This window comes from Podarcis tiliguerta (assembly GCF_965153285.1).
Source record: "Podarcis tiliguerta genome assembly, chromosome: 9".
Taxonomy (NCBI): Eukaryota; Metazoa; Chordata; class Lepidosauria; order Squamata; family Lacertidae; genus Podarcis; species Podarcis tiliguerta.
In genome coordinates this window covers 23,839,485-23,861,688 of record NC_139542.1, presented here as the reverse complement: position 1 = coordinate 23,861,688, position 22,204 = coordinate 23,839,485, and the positions used below count along the sequence as shown (strand labels likewise).

The window sequence follows — 22,204 nt, the reverse complement described above, 5'->3', positions numbered from 1 at the left end:
CCCAGCTAATTAAAGAGCATATCCTCTTAGAACACTGCCAGATCTATGGCACATAGAATCTGGCCACATTTCTGTGAACACCAGCAGCCAGGAAATTCTGGTAAGCAAGGCATAGCAGGTGCTCTCCAAATGGTCACAAATTCGTCAATAGATATTTCACTGCAATATAACAAAGAGACAGTTGGCATTAAAAGTACATAGGCAGAGCCCTGCTTCATGCAATTGCCAATTCAGTGCTTTATGGAAGCCCCAAAGCAGGCACAGAGATGGTTTTATGCAAACCATTTTGCAGTGTGCTGATTAAGCAGTGTATAAATCCTGTTAAAAAAGAAAAAAGAACACACCCTGTTGTTGGTCCACAGCATCTGATGCTCAGTGGCCTCTGAACGTGGAGGGTGGAAATTAGTGTTGTGGTTGACAAGTTGTTTCATCAGGCCAAGCATTATTGTCCCCCCCCCCTGCACCGTTCTGGAGGTTCTCCCAACCCAGTTTTGGGGGGCATGTGGCCAGAGAAGAAAGCCCAGATGCACAGGAGGAAGTTCTTGTGCAGGGCTTCCACTGAGAGGACTGGTTTGATGAATCCTATCCAGACTCTCCATATAGCTTTCATCACTAATGGCCATTGATAGACATATCCCCCATACTTTGTCTATTCCAATCTCCTTTTAAAAGCCTTCTAGACTTTTCAGATGCAGGATCCACTTTTAACCCAAGCATGTACTTGAGGACACAATCCTTAGTCTTTTACCATATATTTGCATGGTTGTAGTGCTCCTGTTACGGCTCACCTTGGATCAAGCTGTGATCCTGACCCACCAGTTTAAGACCAGTGATCTAGACTACCTGCCATCTCGTAGCAGTTAACTCTATGATTTATTAAAGCACAAACTGAATGTAAACAATGGCATTGATGTTGATAACATTTTGTGTTTAAGGGAGAGCCAGGAAAGCCAGGTGAACAAGGCTTGTTGGTAAGTCCTCATTTCTTATAAGAACACCCTGCAAGAAGTCTTATAGTTTCCTTTCTCTAATCATTTCCTTTTGCTGCAAGATATATGGCATGCCACTCGTGGGCCAATGGGAGTTGCAAAGTAAATCATCAGGCAAAGTCAAGAAAGAACTGACAGAGACCTCTATACACTTGAGTTTCCCCAAACATAAGAAAAAGTTAGAACTTGTAGATTTTTTGTTTTCTTATGGAAAGGGTATATCTTATAGCATTAACACTCATTGTTAGAAAAACTAATCCCAAATTATATTCTCTTCAAAATCTTAATGCTGTTCTCAAGGCCCCAATCATTAAAGAGTTCTCTCTTGTCCTGCCATTTAAATAGGCCTGGAAGAAAACACAGCAGTTGATAGCAATTCTGAATATTAATGGAGCTCTTCAAATTGTCACATATCAGATATTTCACTGTATTATTACAAAGGGACATCTGATATTTAAGAAGATGAGAAGAACCCTTCTGGGTGTGACTATCTACCTAGAAGAACCACCCTGCTTCTTACAAAGGCCAACTTAGGCTTGGAATAGTGACCAAGCAATAGCTGGGTTTCTAATTATGACTATCATTTCTTATAGATATTTCAGGTTGGGAAAACCATGGTAAAGTACTGCATCAAAACCAACCCAAAGCTACAGTGAAACACTAGCTCTGCTTTCTGCCTAACCAGGGACCCATGCGCTTTGCTTAAGAAGCCTTATGTTTTCAGAAATGAGGAGCAGCTATTGGTTCTTCATCTCAAAATTTTAGATGCACAACATGATACCTGGAACACATAGCAGAGACTTTATTCAGCCTGCAATATCCATATTGGGCCTGGGTCTACCTTATAGCTACAACATCCAATATAGTTTTTGTACTCCCACCCCCAACACCCTGCTTTTTGCATAATTTTGCCTGATGAAGAGTTCTGCAGAACTCAAAAGCTTGCCAGTGTTAATTTTTGTGATATTTTGATGGAGTCTAATGAAGTGGGGTTTGGAGGGTTTTTTCCTTATTGACCAACACAGCTGCTTTTAAAATCTGTCTATCTGTCTGTCTGTCTGTCTGTCTGTCTGTCTATCTATCTATCTATCTATCTATCTATCTACCTATCTACCTACCTACCTATCTATCTATCTATCTACAACAACATATCCTGACAGACCTCCCTGTCTTGTCTTTACTTAAATGTTCATTGTTCAAAACTGCAGGTTATTCATATTCACTCTGCTATTTAGCTATCCATTTATCTCCTTTGGTATATAAATAGCTATAATTCCATTGTTCTCTCTGGGAGCTTATTGAAAGGTGGGGCAGGGGAGAAAGAGAGAGAGAGAGAGAGTCATAAATAGATCATGAACAGGTCATCTGCAAAGGCTTTATAGCTTGGAGGGCCAAGCCTCCCTTACTCCCAATGGCATGGGAGAAATCCCTCCAAGGAACAAGGCTGCTGTTTGGCTCAACGCAACGAGCTGAAAGTTCACAGGGTAAGGAGCACTTGTCAGTATGAATAAATTCTGAAGTGTATTTTTGTGGGAGGTTTTAATTACAATTGGCATATCCATGCACAAATGCTGGAGGCGGACACTTTGCTGGAAAAAAGTGATATAATGCATGATTCATGTAATACAAGAACTCAGCAATATTTGGAAGTACATGAGCATACGTACACAAGACCCGAGAGATACTTTAAATTCCAGTGTAAAACTACTATCACTTATTAAAAGCCTTAACTTTAAAGGGCATATTTCGTTCCAGGCTCAAACATTATAATTATAATACATTACAATGATTGCTATTTATTTATACCCAACCTTTTTCTCCAGAGAGCTCAACGTTGTGTACATAGTTCTCCCCTTCCTTATTTAATCCCCAGAACAACTGCAAAGAGGCAGTAACTGGTTCACAATCACCCAGTAAGCTTCATGGGTGAGTGGGGATTGGGGCCCTGGTCTCCCAGGTCCTAGTCCAACACTCTAATCACTGTGACACTCTGTACTTGTACATGATGCTTGCATATCATGTATAATACTGGTAAATTATGCCTAGTTTGGTAGAGCAGTGGAATGTGCATGAGAAATCAGCAATTCTATTCTGTGGTAGGAGAGGAGGGAGAGACAGCAGAGTGGTTGCCTTTAACAACCATCTGGCCTTTTGCAGCTAGCTTGTAACTAGAGTGACAAGGCTTAATGAAAGATGAAGGCCTAGTCATGCTAACCCCCTCCCTGCTTCAGATTAGTTCTTGTAGAGGTATGGCCTAAAACGAAGACAGCGGCAGACTGTGACAAGCAACCTCTGCTCTGCCATGAGAGTGGAGTTTGGTCCAGGTTGTGCTAGAGAGGCGTGGCCTTGGCCAAGAAAGGGAAACTTGCAGTCCACTAGATGTTGTTGGAACGCAGTTCCCATCAACCATGACCATTGGGCCACAGTGACTGTAACTAATGACAGTTGAAATCCAACAACATCTGGAGATCCACAGGTTTAGTGGGTGATTTGCTTTGAGGGAGTTGGTGAGGAGTGAAGGAACACTGCTAGTAGAACTTCTCTAATCCTTTTGTCAGGGTTTCAAAATATGGAACAAATTGTAGAAGTCAGTTAGGTTTTCTTGAAACTTGAATTTTAATCCCCAGCAAGTCAATTTATGGAATTTGTTGTTGTTGTTAACTACCACAACCCCCAAGTTCCTTACACAATGATGATTGTGGATGGAGAGTAAACATGTCTTCCAAAATCATTCATTACATGGGTAAATCATGCATTGAATGCCTTTTTTCCACACCTAACATTATCATGCTGGTAAAATGTCTACTTTCCCCTCAGGTTTTAGTTCCTCATATTTATAGCTTAAATCTTGACAAGCTATTTTGTACTAGGGAAATATGTCCTTGACAAAATGTTGTCATGTTATCATCTGTCAAATATATAATAGGAGACTCAGCTATACAGCTGCAAATAAAATGTTTCAAGTGTGTTTTAAGTGCAATATACAATGTGACACTGGATGGCAATGGTGAACCTTATGGAAAATTCAATGTATTTTTTAAAACGCTTTTTTTAAAAAAAGCATTTTCAGAACGGTTTTTATATTTATGTAGATTCCAACATGGAAAGTTGAAACTAGCCTTTACCAGGTATTAGGAATAGAAAATGCTGTGGAACAGTGGTAGATTTATTGGTATCAGAAGAGCCAGGTTGGGGTGGAATGTAGAAAGTTAACATGCTTGTAAACAGGAGTTGGAATTTTTGCAGAACTGCTAGGTTGGCAGGAGCTGGGACTGAGCAATGGGAGCTCACCCCATTGCGGGGATTCGAACCACCAACCTTCTGATTGGCAAGCCCTAGGCTCAGTGGTTTAGACCACAGTGCCACCCACGTCCCTTTGCAGCTTGTAGTTAATGCTAAACAGAGGAGAAAAAACATCCATTATACATTTCTAGTACAGAGTTTTGCATTTCCTTGATGTTAAAAACATCGGCTGATTTTGACCCAGCATAGGAACATTTACACAATGGGGCATTTTAATTGGTCATTTAAAGCTAAATTGGCTGCATTATTATGCTAATTGAATTACTGTTGTTGTTTTTTGCTTTCCAGGGGCCTCAGGGGCCTCCAGGACAAAAGGTATAGTATAAACGATGCTGTGAAAGTGATTATACTTCCTACTGCCAAATTTCATGCTGTCAGAATGAAGGGCATTAGCTACTGTATCCCACACTGAAGCAGTTAGTTTAGTCTGTGTCAAGCTCTGTTTTCCCAAAATACATAGCATGAGATTCCCAATCCTCCGCCCCTCTGTATGGGAAGGAGCTTGAGCAAAGCAAGACTTGTTTTCGATCCATCTGCTGAACTTCCATGTTACAGAAGTTACTACAGTTTTCTTCTTCAACGCTGGTAAACTGATGAAACCAAACTTAAAACATTGTGGGATATACAGCTAGAGTTTCAAATGAGAGGCATGGTGTTATTCAAATAGATCACTGCCATATGACACACACACACCCCGAAGAAATTCCAAACGAAACAAAGGATTCTAGGTGTCGCTGATAAATGGTGCTTGGTGGCTGGCCAGTGTCTTCCTATTTCTATAGTAACCTGAGAGCTCACTTCCTGTGAATGCTTCCGATATTACTTACACTCATCAGGGTTTATGGCTAAAGTTTGATAGAGTGAACCTGCGATTTATGGACTGCAGCATTAAACCAATACTAAATATATCAAGACTAAAAACAGTTTAAATGGGGTTTTGCATTTAACCCAGCCCCCCCCCCCCATCAGCTCATGGCAAATTGTTTTAAAAGCTATCTTTAAAAGTTAATGTATTATAGTAGGTGTTTCATAAAACTAAAATGTTTAGAAAGAAGCTGAAGAAAGCTGAAAAGAAAAATTAGTAGCATTGCACGTGGGAAAAAGCATGAATCTTCTGTTTCAAAGTCGCAGACATAATTTCCTTTTCTAACATCACCATCCTTACAGAATCAAGTAACACATTGCTAGTATGATACTAGTAAGTAGGGTTGCAATGAACATGGAGTGGTTAGCAGTAACGGCAGACATTAAAGCTGTTCTAATCTGCTTATCACCACTTTAGAGTTACGGCAAGAGACACGGGAGATCTATAGCTACAGATCCCATTTTGAAAACATCCCCCCACATTCTATATTCCTGGAAAGAAACTAGAAGACAAACAAATACTATATGAGTATCCAATACTTTGGCATTTACCCCCTCACTATAGTATGTCTTCTACTGTTAAATTTCAGTAATGCTCTGTAATGGCCATTGCATTCATTGTTGACATTCCCAGCCTTTTTTCATGTGACAGTAGCCCTAAGGATATGCTGCCAAATCTGTTAGAATATCTTCAAGGTTAGGGCAACTTCATTCCAACACGGACAGGTTGAAATCCAACCTAGTGCTTCTGATTCGCATCTGCCTATGATCACCGGCAATTATTGCTGCCTTTTGTTATGTTGTTACATGGACAATATTGGAAAGTATTGTTTATTTCTATAACCTTCTTCACAAATAAGGCTTAGGCATAGGGTACAGAAAGGTTTATCCTGCATTGGACCAGCTACATTAGTTCTTCCACTAAGTAAGTTGGATCTTTAAGGAAGTAAAGTACCCAAATGAGCTTAAGAAGTTAGTAACCAATAAATGTACCTTAATTTTATTAAATCCCCATTGGAGAATCTTAGCAGCAGCACCTTTATCCTACAGTCTTGCTTCTTATCATTTTATTACCTCACAAATACCTTCCACTAGAGGTAAGTCTGTAGTAAGAGTAAATCTGTAGTAAGAGTAATGTCCAAGTTTACAGAACAAGGCCAGTGAAAGTTCAGTGGGTTAATTAAACTCATCAGTTATAATGACATATGGAACTAAAGCACTGCATTTACACTGAGGTATCTCGCGAGGAGTGTGTAATATTTTTCTGAATCCATATATTTGCTTCTCTTCAGGGTTCCTTTGGTGCACCTGGTATCCCAGGGATGGATGGACAACAGGTGAGTCCCACACAGTTTTCTACCCTTGTTTTTTCTTTGTAGTAGCAAAAATATTATTTTTGCAAATCCAGTTAATCAGGGCATGCATTTTTCTAATAAAAAAAAGAAAAAAGCAAGTGATCAATAAAGTAAATAATAAATTAAGTCATGGGCCCAGTGAATTTATTGGATAGGAAATACACATTGTAAACATTGTGGCAAACCACCCCTACACAATCAACAATGCGTAACAAAAATGACTGCAATCCAACACATTGTTTCCATGCATACGAATCTAACTGAAATGAATGGGGCTTAAGAAGTGAAATGGCACTGTGGGATTTTTGCCTTTTTTGATGACAGAGAGATTACAGAGGAATCTATCGAGATAAGAAACATATGAAGAAAATAAAAATTCATCCTGGAAAGGAGGGGAAAACGCAAATGAATGCATTTGGCAATACGTAAGCTAGAGATGATGTAAAATAAAGCTAAATGGGAAAAGAAGTAGTCGTGGCTTAGATTGCCCATAACATGTGTTCAGTAGTTCAAATCTTTCAGTTCCATCACCAAATTGGGTCACAGTTCACCGTGACTGGCAGCCTGCATTTAGTCTCTTACTAAAACAGCAGGGGTTTTTCACATCAGCACTATAGACTGTTGGCAAAGCTGGTTATACATAATGTCTGGCCTGACACTTGAAAAATACTGTGCATCTATTGTTCTCATAAACATTAACTTTTATATCAAACTCGTTTTAAAAATTATGTGACAGCCACAATGTAATGGAGTTATTGCATTTATACAAGAGCAAGTCATTGCACACAACAGTACGAGTCCATAAAATTTGGTGCCCAAACTGTAACAGTAACCACATTGTTTGTATGTGATTTGTAGTGTTAGAATTTACAATTAACGGTGTGTGGCTCTTGGCTAATAAGGAGTAAATATTTTAATGACTTGTAATTTAGGTAATAACAAATAATAAGCCTCTTACTGCTACACTATTGGAGACAGTAGGGCTTTTAGAAAGCATTGTGCTTATCAAATTAGAGGGGGAAACTTTCCTACAGCTTATGAACAAATGTCTGTTTGTATCTACATTTTCAGCCATGGGTGCTGATGAAAATTGCCTTCCTTCCCAGGATGCAATGGCTAAAACAGCATGTCTTATGGATTTCAGCTTATACCTGCAATTGCTAGAAACTTGAAACCCAGTCATGGTAACTCATACATACCATGGTGGCAGAGGTCCACCCAGTGCATGGGTCCAGAAATTGCAGAAAGGGTGGGAATGGGATGGCACATTTTCTGTGATATTCCTGTGTTGAATGCCTCAGTGTTTGAGGCTGCTACAGGATAGCAAACTACATTTTGCAAAGTCTCTCAGCCTGATCTGAAAACTCACATAGTATTTCCCTCAAGGCCTAGGTGACCCATCTGAACTGCAGTCCAAGTGGTTTATCACTTGGATAGCAACAAGGGATGGAGGAATTGGTCAATTTAAATGTGTCTCAGTTTCTCATTTTTCCAATCTTAAGTTCTGCTCTCAACATTTCCACATCATTTTACAATTATTATTTTTTCAAAAAACAGTTATAAAAATTCACCAGCATTTTAGTGTGGTTTTCACAAATATACACATTTTGTATGCAGTTTTGTCTAAAGTACAGTATGTTATTTTCCCTAAATAGATGCATATGTACACAGTTTACCCTAGTTTATGTATTTTTTTTACATATTTGCTTGGCTGGAGAACTTCATTGCAACTTCGGAAAACTGCAAATATCAAAGGATGGCTTTGTTTCAGTTTATGGATTGTTTTGAAAAGTGCAAACTTAGTATGTTTGTGTTTAAATGTGAACTGAGTCAAATTTCTTTCCTATCCATCCTTAGCAGTGACAGAGTCATAATAATTTTGGGATTTTTTACAAGCTTGACAGCTCCTAATAAAATGTGTGCTCCTTCCTTTAGCAGCATTTTTTCTAAAGCCAGCTTCCTCTAAAAAAAATCTGGCTAATCTCAAAGTGCTGAACATAGTATTCCATATGCTTATATACATTTTTACAGTACTATTTTTCTAGAAAAAGGAGTGCCAGAACTCATAATGAACACCTCCCTCGTTCTCTTAGAATGGCAATGGCGCCCACCTGAGAGGTGCCAGATCTGAGTACCGGCAAGCTCTACCTGAAGAATGCATTTTTCATCTTCCCCTTTCAGTGGCTGAAAAAAAACACCTTTGACTTTATCCTCTTTGACTATATATATGTTACAATTTAAATCAACTAAGTCACAAACCATCTATATGTATTGTGGTAATGAATTTCATAAGTTAACTTTGGTCATCATTATAGCAATTAAAGGGAGCAGGGATGTTTAACAGTCCAATTCCATAAATTAATCTTCATTATATGCATCACATGAATCCAGATTTGCTTCACAGTCATCTTTAAATATAATCTTATTTGAAAAGAAGGAAGATCCTTTAACTGGGGAAATATACAGTGGTACCTTGGGTTACAGACGCTTCAGGTTCTAGATGCTTCAGGTTACAGACTCTGCTAACCCAGAAATAGTACCTCGGGTTAAGAACTTTGCTTCAGGATGAGAACAGAAATCGCGCAGCAGCGGCACGGCAGCAGCAGGAGGCCCCATTAGCTAAAGTGGTAACTCAGGTTAAGAATAGTTTCAGGTTAAGAACGGACCTCCAGAATGAATTAAGTTCTTAACCCGAGGTACCACTGTATATGATTTCACAACCGTTAGAGTTGCTTCCGCAGGGCATGTTTCAATGTTGTGTAGCTCAGAAAAAAAGGAGATATTATTAAGAACATAAAAACAGCTGCTGTTTTTGTGTCTTCATCTGTTTTCACAGTTTGTGTTGTACATCACAGGTATGCAGGTTAGAGTGGGAGGAGATTAGCATTGCATCAGTTTATGAAAGGAGATCCTAGGATCCCTAAGGAGCTAGGGACCCACTAGACCAGTTCTCAAGAACGTGTTTCTCCTGGAGCTCTGAAGACTCTCTGGTCAGAAGGGGGACAGGCAAATCCCTGACACTGCAATGGAAGGTTATATTCCAGTTTTAATTACTATGTGCACAAAGGCATAGACCCAGGTCTGCCTTGGAACTGGAAATCAGAAAGCTTCTCATGCATTATAAGCAACCACCAGTGTTCTGTTCAAATGCCGTGTAGATTAAAAACAAAGGATCAGGGCCATAACATATACTAACAGAGAAAAGTTAATAATGTGTTCACACAGGTGTTCTTTTTAAACATTAGCCTTCTGTATTTGGCAGCAGCCCAGCATTTCTGGGCAACGTTTTGCTGCCAGAAGGTTAATCCTTCAAATAGGATACAAAGCCAAGGTTCTGCCAGTTTTGTGAGATGCAGGGTATTGTTATGCAAGATGTGATGTCAAATGGAGCTGAGATAACTTTAGTGCCTGGTGTAATTCTCCCATTGTCCATTATAGACCTCGGCTGCTCTGCAGTATCAGACTAGCCTTTTGAGGAATCAGCGTTTCCGCTTTCAAAACCAGACTGAACTGAATTGAAGCTGGCTGTGGGTTGCTTGCTAAAGTCTTTGGCTTCATCCTTACATGTTTGTGGCTTTTTACTATAGGCCTATGATGCAAACAGAAGGCCTTAAGACTCACAGCTGAAAAGCTGTGTTCCTTAAAGCTGTATTCCTCTAAAATTCTTATTCTGGAATAGTTCCATAGACTTCAGAAGGAGATCTACTTTCAGTGATCTGAGGACTATGGACATAATACTTTTTTCTCAACCAATACGTGGTCAATAGCAAAGATAAACAGACTGCTACTGCTGTTTCCTTCTTCTTAAGCAGCATTCTCTGTGCAGTGATTTGGCTTCTGTCATAGCATCACTATCACAGTATCACTATGATTGGAGCATCACTAATTGTCACCTGAGTTGATTAAGCTCATTTGACATGGACATGAAACTGAGTCTTTAGTCTTATTTGCCCAGCCTTCTGGAATGCTCTTGCAGTAGAGATTCAACAGCTGCCCTCTCTATTGACCATTAAGGTTTCCTGAAAACCTTACTTTGTAACAGGTTTATGTAGAGCAGTAAGTTAAAGACTTTCTGAATAGTGATTTGCTTTAGATTTTTTAAAAGTGGTTTATATTGTGTATATATTATTGTTGTAACCCACTTAGATATTTTTTAAATGAAATAGCAGCATACAGGTTTTTTAAAAAATAAATAAATGCAATCACTACCATGTTATTCTGGTGCTTGTAGCTGGGAGTGCAGTTCTGAGCAACACTATGTAGACAATTCTCACAGAACACAAATTCTCTTTTGTCCATTAGCTGACATAGAAAAGTGTCCAAAACACATTACTTCATCTAACTTTATTTTCTTTATATGCTGAGAACAATGTTTGTGCCCATGCATTTAGGTTTTTTAAACAGTGTGACTAAAGCCTTACTCACACAACAGTTCCACATTCAGTGAAAACATAGAAGGGATTTTGCCCATTGGTCCAATTCCAAGTATTGCATATTTAGCTATTCTCTATACCATGTTGCTCTCCAGATGTGTTGGACTACAGTACCCTTCAGACCCAGCCAGCAAGACAGTGGCCAGGGATGATGGGAGTTGTAGTCCAACATCTGGAGGTTACCAGGTTGACTGTATACCTCCCCGCATATACAGCTAGTGCTCTTTTAAGTTTCTTTCTGTGCTGTCAGTGATCTTGCAGATTTTCAGACTGTACACAGGCAATGTTTACAGGTTTGGTTGAATGCACAGAGTCTTGGAGCATAGTCAGCGGGCACAATCCTGCTCCCCACTCACCTCCATGCAGTCACTGGGCTGGATCCACAGCATTGCACTTAGGTCTCGTTGAAACCAATGTGAAAAGTCCCATTGGTTTAAACGGCAAATAATTAACTTCATCTGGATCCAACCCACTGAATGCAAAATTGTTATGCAAACAGGATTTGAGCTTCCCTTGCCACAAACTGATAAGCCACCAAAGTATTTCCATTCTTTTTTTAAAGTGCCAGTAGATTTATGCAGTGGCTCAGACATACCATAGCCCTTTTTCTTAGCGTTAGTATAGCAAAGAATAATTCTTCTTCACTATTATTACATTGGACACACTATTTCCTCTCCCCCTCCCTTTTCAAGAAGGCTTACCCCCCCCCCTTTTCCTTTTAAGGAGCTGGATTTACGTGTGTATAAATCAAGTTGCTTATACTGCAGTTTATTAAAAGGAGAAATGAAAGGGAAAGAAACATTGCTGCATATAGTTCACAAATTCTCAGACAGGTTTTGTGGGCCATCTGAGTATTGTTGAAAAGACTTCTCACTTACTTTCACTTGGTGAGTGGGCCAGGAGAGGTTTCTAACCTTAAGAGAAATAATTTAAAAGTTTCAGGCAGGTGGAAAGGAGAGATGAAAAGCAAGATGAAGAGGTAATTCAACACTGCTCTGAAATGAAGTCCAGGATGGGGCTAGCAGAGAACACGGCTAATGAACCAATTGCTTTGCTTATACAGAGAATGGTAAAACCAAGTTTGATTAGGTTGGGGTGATGTGGGGTGGCTTTTCTGTTTCCGCAGTCTTAAAATGAATTGCATTCCAGTGACTGGGGAAAAAATTGACAGAAAGATATAATCTATTACTGCAGGGGAAAGGTTGTGTTTTTCATAGCAACTATGTAGAAGCTGCTTTTGGCGGTAGTTTGACCTCAATATATCTTTTTTTTAACTTTCCTAGATGGTGAATTGTATATGGAGGGGAAATAGTCTGAATCATATTAATATTTAAAGAATAGAAAAGGGCTATGTTTGTTTGTAGCCTGCAACTCCCTTGAATTTAGAGATTCTCTACTCTCATTTTTTGAAGCAAGGTTTTCAGTCTTAAAGAATCTAAACATGTTAGAAGCATGTGCTGTGACGCAAAGGGAATCAGAAAACTAGTAAATGAAAGAAGCCTAACTACAGTTTATTAAAACTTTGTTGTTGTTGTTGTTTAGTCATTTAGTCGTGTCAAACTCTTCGTGACCCCATGGACCAGAGCACGCCAGGCACTTCTGTCTTCCACTGCCTCCCACAGTGGAAGATAGAAGTGCCTGGCGTGCTCTGGTCCATGGGGTCATGAAGAGTCAGACACGACTATACGACTAGTTGCTGCCATGTTTATTTCACTTTAGCTGAATTCCTATTTCAAGATTTCCCATGCTGGTTTTGCTGCTTAAGATTTAATATTTTAATAATAATTTTAATATGCGTACAAAACTGACAGTTTTGTAACTTACATAGCATTAAAAATGTTGCTAATAACTAACATTCAACAAAGGAAAATTGAAACACTTCTTGTAAGTTAAAAGAGCAGAAATTTGTCATGTCCCTGTGCAAGGTAAACAGTGAAGTCTCTTGCACAGGATTCTGGTGCTTTGCAATAGAGTATGAAATAATAATTTTGCAGTGGACCTTCCCTTACAATTTCTCTGTTTATATATGCTGTGGTTTTTATTGGCACACGTCTCACCCCCCCCCCCCCATACTAAAGCAGCCTTCAGATCTCCAGTTGTTGTGGAATAAAACTCCTGCCATCCCTGAACATTGGCCATGCTGGTTAGGGCTGATGGGAGTGGTAGCCCAAAACATTGAGAGGGTATTGGGTTGGGGGAGACTGTATTGATGTCATCCTTGTGGCAAACAAATCTTATTTATTTAATAAACTTATTAGACGCTTGTCACCCAAAGGGTCCTCAAGCAACTTACATTGAAAAATATATACATAAATTCATTGTACAGTGGTACCTCGGGTTAAGTACTTAATTCATTCCAGAGGTCCATTCTTAACCTGAAACTGGTCTTAACCTGAAGCACCACTTTAGCTAATGCGGCCTCCTGCTGATGCTGCGCCGCCGGAGCACAATTTCTGTTCTCATCCTGAAGCAAAGTTCTTAACCTGAAGCACTATTTCTGGGTTAGCGGAGTCTGTAACCTGAAGCATATGTAACCTGAAGCGTATGTAACCTGTGGTACCACTGTACTGTAAAAAGGGCAGAGGATCGTATAGCACATTAGTTTTCCATATAGCATATAAAAAGGTAAAGGACCCCTGACAGTTAAGTCCAGTCGATAACGACTCTGGGGTTGTGGCGCTCATCTCACTTTAGTGGCCGAGGGAGCCGACGTTTGTCCGCAGACAGTTTTTCCGGGTCATTTGGCCAGCATGACTAAGCCACTTCTGGCGAAACCAGAGCAGTGCATGGAAACGCCGTTTACCTTCCTGCCGGAGTGGTACCTATTTATCTACTTCCACTTTGATGTGCTTTCGAACTGCTAGGTTGGCAGGAGCTGGGACTGAACAACGGGAGCTCACCCGCCGACCTTCCAATCGGCAAGCCCAAGTAGAGGGGGTTAAATAAATGAATTAAATGTAGCCTCATGCTTCCTGTGTTATTTTGGTTAACTTTATGGAAGGCCAGGCCAGTGGGGAAAGACTTGCTACATCAGTTTGTTGGAGCTTTCATTTTACTTTATTAATGAAAACCCTGCCATTTTACTCTGTACCATATGGACAAAAGAAAAGAAATGTCATGTGTCAGCAGCATTTGCATTTTTGTTAAATGGTCAGTTAGCACTAAAGGAGCACATGCTCCTACCAAGTGCTCATTTTCATGTTTTAAGAGTTCTGTGGGTCTGACCAAATACGCTCTTGGTCTGTATATATTTTTTGTGCCACAGAAGATGAATGTGTTGTCAGTTCAGTTCACCTTGAACAGGTGATCTAAGGCTGCTGTTTTATTCCTTCCTCAAGCTATAGCACATAAATTCTTGGAATTTAAAAGTATTAAACAACCACATAAGAAAAAATGTGCCAGGGATTTTTGTATATTTTTGGAGGTGGGAGCCTCAGTATTAAGTGGAAATTACTTTATCCATAACATTAATATTGCCATTGTCCATACTAGTTGGGTATTCAAAGAATAAATATCTTAGTTCACAGCAATATAAAGTATCAGATTCAAAATCAAAATTATAAGCATCTTGCATTTTAAAAAAGTATATATTAAAAAAATGGTGTTACATAATTACATCTGGAATAGTTCTTTAATTACTTTATCTTCCTGTCATATTTTATTTCAAAATTTTATATACCCCATTCCTTACATTTATGTGTCTCTTGGGGTACTCTCAAAACATTGTTTCAGATAATTACAAAAAACCTCCACAGGGTTTTGTACTAGAAACATGTTTTCAAGAAAACGAAGCTTTTAGCCAGATAATTTGCCTATACTTTCTAGGCTAGTAATTTACTCTTTTCCTTTTCTTTGTTAGTCTTAATGCTAAAACAGTCCACTGGGACTCATGTACTTGCAATAATACAGTGTTTGTAATATGCAGTAAAGAAGTTTCATCAATTTCTATAAAACTTTTAATGATTCTCCTTGATATTTCATGCTGTAAAAATATGTTGCTGTAAAAAATAACCTATAAATGTGGTCAAACCTTTACCTTCTGTTCTAGTCACCCTCCTGTACTATTTAATCTGCATATACATTTCAACCATAGCTGTGCTGCTAATATTTAATAATGATGTTTCTCCCTAAAAAGTTTAGGGACTTTTACAAAAGTCTGTATGTGAAAGTCTACTGGCATACACTTAGACTCCTCAAGATCTTCTTGTATAAAGTCTGTGCAACTGTGAACTATTTGTTGCTTTAGATCTATTCTGTATCAAAAGTTACATACTGAAAGGATTCAGATGCGTTTGTGCATGCTTCTTGGATTCCTGCTGAATCAGTGCATTAGCAACCTGAAAAATTCATTTTGTGAACATGCTTTTGTAATTAATACATACACCAGGGATGGAGGCCCTCCAGATGTTGCTTGACTACAGCTCCCATCATCCCTGTCCATTGGCTGTTCCACCTGGGTCTGATTCAGCCACATCTGGAAGACCACTCCTGAAACACACAAACTGATTCAAGTTACCTTCACATCCATCATTTAAGCTTGGGCCCTTGATACTGCAATGTTCCATTGTGGTTTGCTTGATCCATTGCTGTTGCTAACTCCACATTGATAGTATAAGATCAGTTGGCTACAATACTGCCAATTTTGTTATAAACTATCCTACAAATCAGTTTAATAATTTCTACTTGTATTAGCTGCACTTCCACCAAGTGTTGGGGGTGAGGTACAAATAAAAATAATTACATTATAATTCCAGCACCTATAATCCTTTTGAGAAGTATCTGTCACTGATCCATGGATTCTGCCAATAGTTCAGCAACATTTCCCCTTCATGTCATTTTAGGGTGCACCTGGTATAATGGGAGAAAGAGGAGTTCCTGGGCTTAAGGTTAGTAGAGAAAACTCTTGTTGTTATTCTTTCTCATTTGTGTGTATACTTCATTGTTCTTATTTCATTTATAATTGTGAACAATGTGGTGAATAGGTTGGGACTTAACAACTTAAAAAGTTTTACCCACTGAGCTTCATGATGTAGCAGGAACCTGAATCATAACCTCCAACACCCATACTTAGCACTTTCTTTACCATACTACTCCATCAAGTACCGTACATTGGCTTGGATAACTGACTTTGATCCTATCTGAGGGATCATATCTTTAGTTAAGATGGCTGGCAGAAAGGAGGGAGGTGACTTTTGCTAATTCTCCCTCTTTTAGCTCACATGTACGGAGAGTTGGGAGACCCTCTGGAAAAGTGTAGGCTCCTATCTTCCACGAGGAAGGGGGAATTGGCAAAAGTCTTCAAAAGTCTTCCATGGACAGATGGTGCCCTTCCATTTATGGAGGGTGAAATCTGTATCTAGGCTATTGTATGCATATACCGTATTTTTCGCACCATTGGGCGCACCGGACCATAGGGCGCACCCAGTTTTAAGGGGGGGAAAATCAAGAAAAAAATATTTCCCCCCCCCAAGCCCCAAAGAGCAGCGTACAGGCTGCACACAACCTCTCCCTGCCAGAGGGGTTGCGCAGCTATGGAGCAAGCCAAAGCAGCAAGCGGGATGGATCCCGCTCGCTGTTTTGCCTTCCCCCTCAGCCCCGTGCAGCCTCTACCTCCTGGGAGAGGCTCCGTGGGGCTAAAGAATCCATAGCCCCGTGCAGCCTCTCCTTGCAGAGGGGCTGCGCGCAGCTATGGAAGAAGGCAAGGCAGCGAGTGGGATCCATCCCGCTCGCTGTTTTGCCTTCCCCTTTAGCCCCGTGCAGCCTCTCTCTCCTGGGAGAGGCTCCGTGGGGCTAAAGAATCCATAGCCCCGTGCAGCCTCTCCTTGCAGAGGGGTTGCGCGCGGCTATGGGAGAAGGCAAAGGCAGCGAGTGGGATCCATCCCGCTCGCTGTTTTGCCTTCCCCTTCAGCCCCGTGCAGCCTCTCCTTGCCGGGAGAGGCTCCGTGGGGCTAAAGAATCCGTAGCCCCGTGCAGCCTCTCCTTGCCGGAGGGGTTGCACGCAGCTATGGAAGAAGGCAAGGCAGCGAGTGGGATCCATCCCGCTCGCTGTTTTGCCTTCCCCTTTAACCCGTGCAGCCTCTCCTTGCCGGGAGAGGCTGCGTGGGGCTAAAGACTCCATAGCCCCGTGCAGCCTCTCCTTGCCGGAGGGGTTGCGCACAGCTATGGGAGAAGGCAAGGCAGTGAGCAGGATGGATCCCGCTCGCTGTTCTGCCTTCCCCTTTAGCCCCGTGCAGCCTCTCTCTCCTGGGAGAGGCTGCGTGGGGCTAAAGACTCCATAGCCCTGTGCAGCCTCTCCTTGCCGGAGGGGTTGCGCGCGGCTATGGGAGAAGGCAAAGGCAGCGAGTGGGATCCATCCCGCTCGCTGTTTTGCCTTCCCCTTCAGCCCCGTGCAGCCTCTCCTTGCCGGGAGAGGCTCCGTGGGGCTAAAGAATCCATAGCCCCGTGCAGCCTCTCCTTGCAGAGGGGTTGCGCGCGGCTATGGGAGAAGGCAAAGGCAGCGAGTGGGATCCATTCCGCTCGTTGTTTTGCCTTCCCCTTCAGCCCCGTGCAACCTCTCCTTGCCGGGAGACGCTGCGCAGGGCTAAAGAAGCCATAGCCCCGTGCAGCCTCTCCTTGCCGGAGGGGTTGCGCGCGGCTATGGCACAAGCCTGCATTCGCTCCATAGGACGCACACACATTTCCCCTCAATTTTTGGAGGGGAAAAACTGCGTCCAATAGAGCGAAAAATACGGTAGTTGGAATTACTGTTTTGCTTTCAAGCTTTGCTACTGGAAAGGCCATAGATTACCCTTTGTATTAATCCAGCTGGACTTTTAAACTGATCCAGTGGCTTTTAAAGTCAGTTTTCATGGAGGGTACCTCCTTCACTCCCTGTTAAATGAAAAGCAAGCTTGTTCTCTTGCATGAGAGGTGACCACAGAGCCCTTGCTTTGCATGCAAAAGGTTCAAGGTTCAGTCTGCAGTTCACTCTAATGGCATCTAGAAGGGCTGGGAAATATTTTTATCTAAGACCCTGGAGAGCCACTGCCAGTCAAAGGAGATGGGCAGATAGCTTGGCCTTATTTACTTAAGGCAGCTTCCTGCGCTCCCCACTACGTTCTCTCATTTATTGTGTGGCATTGAGGGTTTCAGGGGAATCCTGCAATGAGTAAAATGTGATTAGGGCACAGTTTGATCAAGCAAAATAGCCCCAAATTCCTCACAATACAATAAAAGGAACACATTATTCTACTGCCGAAATGTAATTTCACTTAGATTTAATGACATTCCTGTAGCCTGTCTAATTACGTCAGCTGTGCCAGTGTATGTCAGGAAGCACATAGGCCTCTCAGCAGAATTTGCACATTATATTGCTATTGACAGCTAACTAGGTACAGGGAGGGGGCGTAAAAATCATGGGCTTGCTCTTTGTCCATCAGGAAAGAACATAGGCCTTTCGGGAACAGCCATTTCTTACTTCAGAATCCCAGCGATGACGCTTAATGCTTAATTAGTTTCCACGGCAGTATCTTTTAGAATTGCAGAGGAATCAATAGCCCTCAAATGGGATTTGAATGAGCTACAGTGGTTAAGCTCTGACAAGATGAGCTGTCTAGGTCAGGTTCAGAGAATTGAAAAGTGGCTTGCCAACGTGCTGGTTTGTCAAGCAGTCAGTAATTTAAAGAGCAACAGGTTTAAGCTTTCTTACACTGGAATCTGTGCATGATTATGTAGCTGTCTGAAAATTTAAAAGGAAGCTTTAATCTGTAGGCCACGACTCACTGAAGTTTATGGATTCTTGCCCATATGCCAATTTGTCCTCATCGATGTCCCTAATATTCTCTATCATTCACCCATACGCAAAGCCATCACAAGATGGAGCAACTTTTGTTTTTGTGCTACCCCAGAGGGGACAACTAGAACCAATGGAAATTGCAAGCAAACAATTTTTTTTGGTTAAACATTTGACTATGACAGTGGAAGAAGAAGAAGAGTTTGGACTTGATATCCCGCCTTTCACTCCACTTAAGGAGTCTCAAAGCAGCTAACATTCTCCTTTCCCTTCCTCCCCCACAACAAACACTGTGAGGTGAGTGAGACTGAGAGACTTCAGAGAAGTGTGACTAGCCCAAGGTCACCCAGCAGCTGCATGTGGAGGAGCGGGGAAGCGAACCCGGTTCACCAGATTACGAGTCCACCACTCTTAACCACTACACCATGCTGGCTCAACTATCTCAGGATGCAGTGGGCTCTCTTTCTCCTGAAAGAAGCAAACTCACAGCAGTACAAATCTGATATGTACAAACAAGCCACTTATTGGTCTTCTGAAATGTATTTGCTATTGACACAGGAGAGGTGCTCAGCACTTAGCACTCAGCACTCAGCACCCAACCTATGCTTCTGCTGTCACATCCCAGTCTGTCATGCCAGGCAAAGAGTCACTCCATTATTATTTTTATTTAGAATATTTCTTACTTGCTTTTCCCCATAAGGTCCCAATTGTGAGGTAGTGTGGGAGTTAAGGCTGTGTTAGTTGTTACCCAACAAATGGCCAGTAGCCGGGGTAGGGAGCCTCCAGCCTATGAGCCAATCTTGGCCTACCAGTAGGTCCAACTTGCCTCCTCACAAGACCATTCCCCACAAACTACACACCTGTCCTTCAACTGATGTCATAGGGTGATATCAGCTGGTGGGCAGTGGGTGGGGTTCCCTGTAGAGAATACACTGGTGAAGCAGACTGCTTCAGGGAGCAGGACTAAACCCTCCCCCACCCCACCCCGTTCATCAGTTGATGGACAGAGAGTTCAGTGCTACTAGGTGCTGCTTTGCTTGAAGGGAACATGCTAGGTAAGCATAATTCTCCCCCTACCCCATGGGTCAACTTTGACAGACAGGTGGGTGGGATCACCCACTTATCAGTCACTAGCCATCATCATGATGTCAGATGACTGACACTAACTTGTTAAAGTTAGACCACAGGTTATGGGAAGATAAAAGTTCTGGCCCACCTGACCAAAAGGGTTCTCTACTCTAGTCTATAGTGATTCTAGTAAAGAAAGGAGGCATAAGAAGTATTTGGGGTGTTGCTGCCACATGGCATCATAAGCAATTGATACTGGACAAACAAAAAACTAGGTGGAAGCAAGTCAGCTTTGTATAAAAAGAGGCTTTCTCTCATTGATTTAATACATTTAAAAGTTGGATAAGATATAAATTATACTATCCAAAATACTATCCAATTATACTATTCCAAAAACTTTTTTTGAAATGTGATAGAGCCTCCTATTGGATAAGATATAAATTATACTATCCAAAATACTATCCAATTATACTATTCCAAAAACTTTTTTTGAAATGTGATAGAGCCTCCTATTTGTGATGAATCAATTTCAAAATTATTACTACATATCATCACATCCTTTAAAAATTGCACAAGTTAAATTAAATATTTTCTTACAGATTCATTTTAAGGAGGATCTTACAACTCTGTACTACCTGTACTATGGAGCCATTACTGATCTGAACTTTTGCTTCTGTCTTCTGTTTAAATTAGGGTGACCCTGGCCAACGAGGAGAAAGGGTGAGCTGTACGCTTTCTTTAAAAGCATATACAAATAAATCTAAAATCATTCTCAGAGCTTTCTTGACATCTGATAGGAGGGCATTCCACAGGGAGGGTGCCACCGCTGAGAAGGCCCTCTGCCTGGTCCCCTGTATCTTCATTTCTCACAGTGAAGGAACTGCCAGAAGGCTTCTCAGAGCTGGACCTCAGTGTCCGGGCTGAATGATGGGGTGGAGATGCTCCTTCAGGTATACAGTCCTGTGTTATAACCACTGCTATTTTTCTAGAAATAGAGGTGCCGTAACTCTCCATAAAAACCTCCCTTGCTCTCTTGGAATGGCAATGGTGTCCCCTGAGATGTGCTGGAACTGAGTTCTAAAGAGTACTGGCTGAAAAAAAAATCCTGGTTATAACAACTTTGGGGGGGGGAATGTCAATAACAATATAATTGGGAGGAAATATTGATAGTGTTACAAATTTTTAGTGGGAGGCAGATGTTGAATTAAACACAGTGCACGTATTTTATTGATTGTTTTAATTTTTAGGGTGATTCTGGAGAACCTGGGCCCAAAGGTGACTCGGGAGAAAAGGTACAGTTCACAGTGAATTGTGGGGGGAAGATACGTTCACAGTAATTTAATGTTTAAAAAATGTTTTGAAAAGTATCAAAAACAAACTGCATATAGAATATTTTTAAAAATGTTTTTCTCTGATAAGAAACAATCATAATAGCAATAAGCAAGAGTACAATAGCTATTGTTACAGAATGCATGGTGCTTTACACATCTTGGGGGACCGTGACTGGTTCTTGACCCACATACCTCCCAGGGTGGTTTGGGATTATTAAAATGCTTATTCATTATATCTCTCTATTTCGACAACATAGTCTACATTTACTCAGCTAGCATAAAATGAGATAATGGCATACATTCCCCCCCCCCCAGTATTATGAATAAATTATAAAGAAATCAAATACAACTGGATTTCACAGCTGCATCTCTTCACACACTTCTATTTCTTTGTTTCTGAATACAACAGGGCAAATCTATTTTCAAATATTATTTCTCAAAGCATGTTATTTACAGTCAAGTGGATATTGCAGATACTTCAGTCTTTTTTGATCTCCCCACCTCAAAAATTCTTTTTAAAAACAGTTCCTTTCATTAATTTGAGAGTGTTTATATCTGTGGGGTTTACAGAACAAATTCAAGGACAGCCAATTTGAAAGGCATGTGCTCCATCAGAGTGAAGCTTTCCCCCTCTTTTTCTTCAGTAAATATAATATGAGCATAGTATTATCCTGTCATTTGTGATACCTAGTTAGATTTCAGTTCTCAAGATAAACTTTGTGATGAGTTGGAGAAAAGGGATGATAGCTCTGACAGATCTTGACTGAGAATAAATAGATGACTACAGGGCTCTTTCAGCCTGACTTTATTAATTTAGAGATTTCAACACATCTTGCCATGATAAGTAATTTTCTGGTAGAGAAAGATAGTCTCTTTTTCTAAAAACCGGCAATTATCTTGTGATATATTTTTTTAAAAAAACATGAAGAGTCTACCTTCACATGCTATTCCTTTTTTCCAGACCTGTTTAAATTGGCTGTGAAACATGAAAACGAATCTGTAATAATGTCATATAAAACAGGAAAGATGAAGAAGCATTTTTTCTTAGACGTGAAATGTTCATTTCAATTACCTGTTCATCTTTGGTCCT

General features: G+C 40.8%; 1 protein-coding gene across 1 annotated transcript in view; it reads left to right on the top strand.

The window, feature by feature from the left end:
- COL25A1 (collagen type XXV alpha 1 chain) overlaps positions 1–22,204 on the top strand; it is a 303,953-nt gene that overhangs the window by 208,409 nt on the left and 73,340 nt on the right. The window contains exons 10-15 of the mRNA XM_083456875.1: positions 936–971; positions 4,581–4,607; positions 6,449–6,493; positions 15,786–15,830; positions 20,477–20,503; positions 21,031–21,075. Of these exons, the coding sequence (XP_083313001.1) occupies positions 936–971; positions 4,581–4,607; positions 6,449–6,493; positions 15,786–15,830; positions 20,477–20,503; positions 21,031–21,075 (225 nt within the window). The remainder of the gene's footprint in view (positions 1–935; positions 972–4,580; positions 4,608–6,448; positions 6,494–15,785; positions 15,831–20,476; positions 20,504–21,030; positions 21,076–22,204) is intronic.